The sequence below is a fragment of the Rhinolophus ferrumequinum genome, chromosome 14 (genome assembly GCF_004115265.2).
Source record: "Rhinolophus ferrumequinum isolate MPI-CBG mRhiFer1 chromosome 14, mRhiFer1_v1.p, whole genome shotgun sequence".
Lineage (NCBI taxonomy): Eukaryota > Metazoa > Chordata > Mammalia > Chiroptera > Rhinolophidae > Rhinolophus > Rhinolophus ferrumequinum.
Window position 1 is genome coordinate 73,010,613 of NC_046297.1, and position 8,581 is coordinate 73,019,193.

Here is an 8,581-nt window from a genome sequence, read left to right on the forward strand (position 1 = left end):
TGTCCCCCATACACCAGTGTGTCCTCCCACTCTCACTCCCAGCTCCTGAGCCCCCATCAGTGCCCCCGTACTGCCTGTCCCCTGCAGCCACCTCGGGTCACCTCACCGTCCAAGTTCCCGTGGTTACAGAACCTGCTGGTGCTGCTTTTCTTGGCTGTCCCCATTGTGGGTAGAGGCAGCCTGTGACCCACAGCCCAAATGTGCCTCCCGTGGGCCCCACTGTCACGTAGGCGCCATGTCCGGTGTGGCACATGGCGCACCTCTGTTCTCCAGCCAGGCCGTGTGCACGGAGGTGCCTCTGGTGACCGTTTGCCTGGTGTCCTCTACACCATCCTGTCAGTGTCCTAGTGTTTGAGGAAATACCGCCTTTTGTTGATGATGTCATTGGGTTTGAATCCAGTTTTGTTTTGTTTTCTGTGTCACCTTTCTTCATCTCCTTTCTCATCTCTAAGATTGACAGGGTCTTTTTTATAATTTCATTTTTCCATTCAGTTACTTCGGAAGTCAAACACTGCTTCTGTTTTTTTAGTGGTTGTCCTAAAATGTCCACATGTCCTCCTAGGATGTGCCCTCTGCGCCCCTGGTTTCTGTGTCGGGCCAGCTCTGTCACCGCCCGGCGTCCCTGGGTCCCGTGCTCACTCAGTCTGCGGCCGTGTCGCCCGCATCTGACGCTTTGCTGTCCATTCACTTCTTTGCTCCACTGTTCGTGGGGGCGTCACTCACACAGAGGAGCCCACACATGGTCAGTGGTCCCTGTGGCGTCCCAGGCCCACAGGCCACTGCCTGCAGGAGGTCCAGGCCGTGTGTGCCTCCCCGCCCCTCGGAGGACACGCCCTGAGGGTCACACTGTCATCGCAGGTGTGTCTTCCTGCTGCTGAACTCAGTGTCGATAGAGCCCCGCGGGGCCATCTGTCACACCATAGGCTGCATGCTGTCTTCCTGCCGGCTGGTGTGCCTGGGGCTCCACACCGTTGTCCACTGAGGGGCAACTGGCCCACGCCACCGGTTTCTGGACAGCCTGTGAGCCGGGAATGGGTTTTCCCCTTCCCAGTGACTGGGAAAAGTCTAAAGACCATCTCCTGGTGCGAAATCCACGTTCGTGTCCCGGAGTCGTTTCATCGGCACCCACTGTTCCCTCGGGGTGTGTGGCCACCCTGGTCGGGCGATGGGCCCCGCCGCCCGTGTCTGTGCCGTCCTGTGGTCGTGCATGGCTGTGCACGTGGCCACCCAGGCTTTGTGCCCCTTTGGCCGCTTGGTCTCCCTCGTGCCTCCTGCTCAATGCACGTCCCCCTGAATGTTGTAGCCGAGGCCGGCTGCTGGCAGACGCACCACATCCTCTGAAGACGTTTATTTGTTTATTTGGCCATCCTTGGCTATGACTTTCGTAGAGTCTGAATTCCACGTTTGCGAGGATCTTCTTTCCGTGTGTCAGGCGACGTGTCCTTCATGGCTGCCGTGTCTCGCTGGCGCTCTCCTCGTGAAGGACGCACACTTGCGTTTCTCCCCTGAGCACGAGGGTCCCCCTGCTGCTGGCGTTTTGCGCTTCCCAGGTGGGGCCCCCGGGCTTCCTTCTTTCCTTCTCCTGGTAGCTGCCAGGCTTCTCGAGTCTGAGCATCTGTCACCAGTTCTGAGCTTTTTCTTTTTGGACTCTGTTCCGTGCTTCGGGGACACCAGTCGGCGCCTGTTGGACCTTCTCGTCCATCCCCCATGTCTGGCTTAGTTCTGAACGGAACGTGGTCGCTGCCTGTGCCGCGTGCTTCCCTCCATCGACCTTCCAGTTCACTGTCTCTTCTGCTGTGTCCAGGCTGGTGCCACATACGTCCACCAAGTGCAGTGGGACCCCACATTTCTAAAGAGCTGCAGGGTCTCGTTCACATTGGCTCTGTTTTCAGGGTTTCTGGTTGTTAGACATCTGAAGTGTGTCCCTCCTCCCTGCACACACATTAAAACAGCACAGCCACTCCTACTGTCTGTGCACGATGTCTGCAGGCCGTGTCCACAGCTTCTCACTCACCGGCCCGTGCCCTGTGTGTCTGGTCTCTGCTACAGCTCACTGCTCTGGAAGATGCGTTTGTGGTGCCCCTGAGGCCGCCCGGAAAAATCCTCGTTAGTGCTTTCAGCAGCACCAGGGTCCCCTCCCACCACCCCAACTCAGGCCCTCTGTACTGGCCATGGCCTCTGTCCCTGCCGTGGCCAGCTGTGCCCACCACCAGGCCTGTCACGGACCCTGGGGTCAGGTAGGGGTGAGTTTAGGTCTGAGGTCAGGGCACCGTTTCCCGCTGGAGCTGTGTCTGGTGGGCAGGTGGAGCGTGGAGCCGGGGCCGGCAGTGGCCTCGAGGTGACCACCCTCCCGCCCGCCTCTAGCCACACCTGCACCCTGTGGCGGGCGCTGGCCTCAGAGCCCGACCTCCCCGCGCAAGTCCTGGGGCTCCTCCTGCAGAAGATGAGTAGGGACGTCCCGTTCAAGGAGAGCCGGGCCTTCCTGCTGAGCAGCTCCCCCGACCGCGTGGCCACGCTGCTGCCCCTCGCGGTGAGTGATGTCCGCCCCACTGTCCCTTCTCCCCTTGGGGGAGGACCCCCCAGGCACCTGGCAGCAGACTCTGCCGTGGGGCCCAGCCTTGTAAAGGCCTGCAGGTGTGTCAGTCCCCAAGGGAGACCTTGCTGTTTCATCCGCGGAAAACAAATAAACCCGGCTTGGCAAGGCTGTCAGCAGTGAGGCAGCTGGGAGGCTCCCTCCTCCTCCTGCTAAGGAGCCAAGAACAGACGGTCAGGGCCGTCCCCAGGTGGCACACACCCATGCCTGCCTCGAGTCCCCTGCGCCACCCCCCCGAAGGAAGACCTCCAAGAGCATGGGGTGCACGCTGAGGGGGTGTGGGCTGGTTGGGGTCCTGGGAAGCGGGGCGCAGCCTTCGCGGTGGCTGGCCTCAGAAACGGCCCCAGAGGGAGGGTAAGCCTGAGGTGGCCCCTGTCCCTAGGCCACCTGTGCGCTGTCCGAGGTCATGTCTGTTCCGGCGTCTGCGCCTGCCGTGCTGGAGCTGTACCCCCAGCTGTTTGTGGCACTGCTGCTACGTGTCGGCTGCACCCTGGGCGTCCACCTGCCCCGCAGCCTACAGGCCAAGGAGCGGAGGGCCACCGGCTCGGGCCTGGCCTCCAGGACCCTTGAGCCCTGCAGGTAATGGCTGCCCGCCTCCTGCCCACAACGTGTGCTCCCATTAGACTCTGGGGTCCTATGGTCTCTGCCAAGTGGGCCCTGGGTCCCGGCAGGAAACCGCGACACGCCAGGGCACGGAACCTCAGCAACCTGGGTGTCTGCCTGCCTGTCCTGGGCGCTGGGGCCATACTGGGCCCACCACAGTGGCACCTCAGAGCTCCAAACAGCCACCTGGGGCCACAGGGTGAGCAGAGGAAGCTGACAGCTCAGGGCCACCGGAGCCTGAGTAACAGTGAGCCCGGGTCACCTCCCCATCCATCCCAGTTGTCTGGGATGGGATGTGTCCCTTGGCGGGGACACGGGGACAGTGTCAGTTTACCCCGCCCCCACTGCAGGGCTGTTCCTCCACAGGACCAGCTCGTAAACTCGAGCTGAGGCTGTGCGCCAGGGCCTGCCCAGCCCTGCGCAGACCAAGTGGAAAATGTGAACGGGCCAGAGGACACTGGCCTGGCTAGCCCTAGCCTGGCACACAGGGACTGCTCCATGGCCCGTGAGCCGTGGGGGCTGCAGGCCTCACACCCTCACCAGGGGCCCCTGACTGCCACCCCTGAGCTGGGACTCATGCAGAGCCAGCCACAGGGCTTGGCTCTGACGGAGGCTGTCCGCCAGCAAGTCAGACCCTTGCAAATGCCACATCCACAGAAATTCTGGGCAGCAGGCAGGCAGGCAAGGGAGGCACCCGCACCAAAATTGTTCACATTCTCGGGCCAGACGGGCGCCTCAACACTTCAGGTCTGCTGCTGCCGAGAACGGCCCCAGTCACCGGTCAGCCTGAGCGTGGCCTCTGGGCCAAGTGGCGTCTTCAGGCCTGGGGCAGGGGACACGCACTGCCAGGACTTGCTGTGGCCCTGTGGACGACCCCTCGGGGTGCACTGTGGGCATCTGACCAGTGACCACAGTGGTTCCCTCTGAACCTACAGTCAGCGTGAGCTGCCCCACCACCGGGGACAGCAGCCCTCCCCAGTGACCAGCCCTGCACTGGTCTCGAGGCTCTTGGGACAGGGAGAGTCACCTTCTAGCATTTCCTCTGGGAGGGGGCTGCAGAGGGGCCTGGCCTGGGGTGCTCAGGGAGGGCTCGCTGGCCTGTCCAGTTGTGGGCAGGTGCGCGACACCCCTTGCTGACATCCCCATGGTTGTCATGCTACCCAAAGGTGACCATGGGGATGGGGAGGCCACCAGCATCTGCCCCCTGGACCACCGAGACCTCTGGGTCTCCTCAGCTCTGGCTGCCCCCTGCCCAGGCCCTCGCGTCTGTGAGGGCTGGCTGGGAAATCTCACAGGACCGGTCTCGGGGACCTAAACAAGCTTGTCCCCAGATTCACGTGTGAGGCCCCATTGTGTGGCCAGCAAGGCCTGTCCCCCGTGCCCCCCACTCCCACCGCAGCCAGCAACACCACCGTCCCAGTCATGGGAAGCGTTGCCAGTCTGGCCTAGCAGGAGGTGGCCGTGGACACTTGCACTGTAGTTGCTGCCGGGAGGCTGGTCAAATTTGCTTGCCCCGTGGGTGGGCGGCCGCCCTCGGGTCTCGTGGACACGTATGTCGGCAGGCCGGGTGACCCAGTGCAGGGCAGAGGTCGGCATGGGGCCCACAGCCCTCCCTGCATGGTTCCAAGGATCCTGCCAAGCTATCTCTGGGCGACAGGCTTTGGGCCGACTGCTCTCCCTGGTCTGTGGGGTCCTGCCCCTGCTTCTGACTGGGCTGGGGTTCTGTCCAAGTGAGATGGGCAGACACTAAACTCCCACCAGGCCCGGCTGGCTCTGGGCCCTCCTGCAGGCTCAGGCCCACCCCTGCCACCCCCAACTGGCCAATCTGGGGGACAGAGCCGGACACTTCCTAGCCAGCCACTCCAGCTCTTGGCTACCATCTGGCCTCGGAGCATAGGGGCCATGTTATGTATGTGGGAGTGGACAGGGCCCTGGGTTCTCAGGTGGGTGGGGCTGTGCACATGGGAGACAGACTTGGGGTACAAAACAGGCTTTGTGAGGGTCTGGGCCAGGCATGGGGATCGGGGGCAGTCTTCACAGCCTGCCTGAGACCAGAGGGTGCACAGCTGCTGGGTTGTGCCCTGCGTTGGGGAGGGGAGCAAGGGCCTGCTCCCCACAGGATGTCACGGGCAGCCTGGAGCGCTCCACACTGAGTCCACCCCCACGTACCCACAGCTCTGCAGTGGGTGCTCTGCAGCTCGCCCTGGTTCGAGGGGGCAGCGAGGAGGTGGTGCAGCGTGTGGAGCTGGAGCGAGGCTGGGAGTCACTCAGGACGTCAGTGGGGCACGAGGAGGGTGTGGCCCGGCTGGCCAGGTAAGCACCCGTGGGCCAGGACCCACAGGAAGGCACAAAGGAGGGCCCCCAGGGGCATGTGGGAGGGGCCCAGCGTGAGAGCCGGTGCATCAGCCTTGAGGGCTGGCTCAGGACTCTGCCTGTGTGTGGAGTGGTGGCCATGACGGCAACCCAGTCCCGGCTGTGGGGTGGAGAGGAGGCACAGGCCTGAGGGAGCACGGCCTTGCAGGGCCGGGCAGCTGGGTGGACAGGCTCCGTCAGGGGCCACCCGCACCCGCCCCCCACCGTGGGCCCTGGGGGGTTGGCCCAGAGCCCTGGCCTTGCACCCTGTGGCCTCCTTCCCCAGTGCCATGGCGAAGTTCGCAGGCCCCCGGCTGCCTCTGGTGATGAAGGGGCTCGTGAGCACACACAGCAGCGTGTACGAGATCCAGAGGGTCACCTCCACAGCCTTCCTGGCCGAGGTAGGGCTGCTAGCTGCACACGGGCCCGGCACGGGGGAGAAGCACCACCTCAGGTCGGCACTGACCTGCCCCACCCGTGCTTGGTGTGGGTGGGTGTAGAGGCCCCTGGGGTATGCCTTGTGACACCCTGCTCTGTGCCCAAGGGAGGGAGACCTTGGCTGTGCGGCCTGTGCTGGCCTGAGGAACCGACAGTGCTGAAAACCTGCCCAAGGCCAGGGCTGTGGGGACCAGCGTCCATGAGCCCAGCTCGGCCCACAGGGCCCTCAGCGGGCCTTTGCAACGTGCACCCCTCACAGTGGCCTGGGACAGGGCTGCCTAGCAGTGCCGTGGTGGGGAAAGGGGTCGGGGGCAGGTGCTACTATAGGTCTGAGGTGGTGGCCTGGGCTGGCCAGAGGGCCAGCCCCTGAGGCCAGTGGAGCAGGCAGCCAGGTCACCTCTCCCTTCAGCTGCTCAGCAGCAACGTGGTGAATGACCTGCTGCTCCTGGAGTCGCTGCTGGACAACTTGGTGGCCCGGCAGAAGGACACGTGTGCTAGCGTGCGGCGGCTGGCACTGCGTGGCTTGGCCAATGTCGCCTCTGGCTCCCCCAATAAGGTGAGCCAGCCCCTGGGGCCTTGACCGTGAGACGGACAGAACACCTGGATGCTGTGTGGGGGCGGGGAGGTGGCCTGAAGAGCCGGTGGGGTGGGGGGCTGTCGTTGTATAACGTGTAACAGGCACCAGGGCTTGGTGGCCTGGGACACAGCTGAGTGTAGGGCGTCCCCAGGTGCGGGCCCGCGGCCCCCAGCTCCTGACATCCATGATCGGCGGGCTGGATGACCGGGACGACCCGCAGAGCCTGGTGGCCCTGGAGGCCATGGCGGGCCTCGTGAAGCTGCTGGACCTGGTGGAGCCCGCCGACCTGCGGCCGGTGCTCCTGCACGTGGCCATCCGGATTCGGCCGTTCTTCGACAGTGTAGGCTCCCCACCCGCCAGGCTCTCCTGCCTCCTCCTCAGCTGCAGGTCTCCCCTCCACCCTGTTCCCCTCCAGGAGCTGGGGTTACCTCGGTGCCCTCCCCAGCTGCAGATGGATCCTGCAGTATGTGGGGGTGGGGCCCCTATGCTCGCCTGGCAGCTGCCCTGCCTCCATCTTTTCCTGCCCCTCACTGTGCCAGGTGGGGCAGAGTGCGTGGCACAAGGATGGCTGGCAAGGGAAGGGCCTGGGCCTGGCACTGGCGGTTGGGCAGGGCTGGGAAGGCCCCTGTGGGGTGACACCTGCCCCCCACCCCAGGAGAAGATGGAGTTCCGTTCTGCGTCCATCCGCCTCTTCGGGCACCTCAACAAGGCCTGTCACGGGGACTGCGAGGACGCCTTTGTGGAGCAGGTCGTTGGTGGGCTGGCACCCCTACTACTGCACCTGCGGGACCCCCACGCCCCTGTGGCCAGTGTGAGTAGCCAGTGGGCAATGGGCAAGCCTGGGGGCGTTCGGGACCCAGCATCTCGGGACTGAGTGTGGGCCCGCAGGCCTGCAAGTTTGCCCTGCGCATGTGCGGCCCCAACCTGGAGTGTGAGGAGCTGACGGCTGCCTTCCAGAAGCACCTGCAGGAGGGCCGGGGCCTGCACTTCGGCGAGTTCCTCAACACCACGTGCAAGCACCTGGTGAGGGGGCGGGGCGGAGCCGGCGGGGCGGGGCCAGGGGTGTGTGCACCTTGGCCGTCATGGCTGGCGGCCTCCCTCCCTCCTGCAGATGCGTCACTTCCCCGACCTGCTGGGCCGCCTGGTGAGCACCAGCCTGTTCTACTTCAAGAGCTGCTGGGAGGACGTTCGCGCTGCCGCCCCCATGCTCACGGGTGAGTGCCCTCCCCGGGTGAGTGCCCTCCCCGCGGCCTCCACCCCCTCCCCTCCCCGACCCTGACCCTGACCCCTGCCCGCAGGGTTCCTGGTGGTGCACGTGGAGCCTGAGCTTCGTCCACAGGTGGACCTGGAGCATCTGACTGCGGGTGAGCCCCCACCCCGAGAGCCCAGAGGCCCCCCCCCACCTGTCGGTCTGCACAGGGCTCCTGTGGGCTGACCCTGTTGGCACCAGGGGGACTAAGTGATTTTCCTGGATTTCAAGGATTTTTTCCCTGTCACTGGTGACCTCATCGTCTCTAGTAATTCACGGAAACTTCTTAACCGTTCCAAAAGAGCTTAAAAAACACTAAAAAAGGAAAAACTATCTTTCCGTTGGCTCCTGAGCCCTCCCGGCAGAGGCCTGCCTTGGGCGGGCGGCAGGCCCCACGCACAGGGCGGGGTGTGCACCGTGGGGTCCTGGCCCCTGGGTTCCTTGCGCCAGGAAGGGGGTGGAGCCAACCCTAGCCCGTTTGTGGGAGGGGCCAGGGAGGTGCCCGCAGCAGCTGCTTGTCCCCCAGCTCTCCAGCTCCTGCTCAAGGACCCAGCCCCCGCTGTCCGCATGAAAGCTGCCGAGACCCTGGGCCGCCTGGTGAAGTTCGCCTGAGGCTCCCACAGGAGGCGCAGTACCAGCCCCGGGTCTGGCCTCGCGGCCCACGGAGCTGCCTGGGCCCCCTGCAGGGGACCGAGGGCCTGGCTGCCTCCAGGAAGCTGCTGGAGACCACGCAGGGAGGAGCAAGTCTGTGACCCAACTTTGCTTCCAA

The 8,581-nt window shown here is 64.5% G+C and overlaps 1 protein-coding gene across 5 annotated transcripts in view; it reads left to right on the forward strand.

The window, feature by feature from the left end:
- MROH1 (maestro heat like repeat family member 1) overlaps nt 1-8,434 on the forward strand; it is a 50,027-nt gene extending 41,593 nt beyond the window's left edge. For 4 of the 5 annotated variants that reach the window (XM_033126209.1, XM_033126211.1, XM_033126213.1 and 1 more), the window contains 11 exons: nt 2,365-2,530; nt 2,976-3,172; nt 5,372-5,509; nt 5,835-5,949; nt 6,396-6,542; nt 6,715-6,903; nt 7,219-7,374; nt 7,452-7,586; nt 7,675-7,777; nt 7,862-7,927; nt 8,339-8,434. In XM_033126209.1, the coding sequence (XP_032982100.1) occupies nt 2,365-2,530; nt 2,976-3,172; nt 5,372-5,509; nt 5,835-5,949; nt 6,396-6,542; nt 6,715-6,903; nt 7,219-7,374; nt 7,452-7,586; nt 7,675-7,777; nt 7,862-7,927; nt 8,339-8,424 (1,498 nt within the window). In that variant the 3' untranslated portion in view covers nt 8,425-8,434. The remainder of the gene's footprint in view (nt 1-2,364; nt 2,531-2,975; nt 3,173-5,371; nt 5,510-5,834; nt 5,950-6,395; nt 6,543-6,714; nt 6,904-7,218; nt 7,375-7,451; nt 7,587-7,674; nt 7,778-7,861; nt 7,928-8,338) is intronic. The other variant, XM_033126212.1, reaches the window with a different exon arrangement.
- Nucleotides 8,435-8,581: the final 147 nt, after the last annotated feature.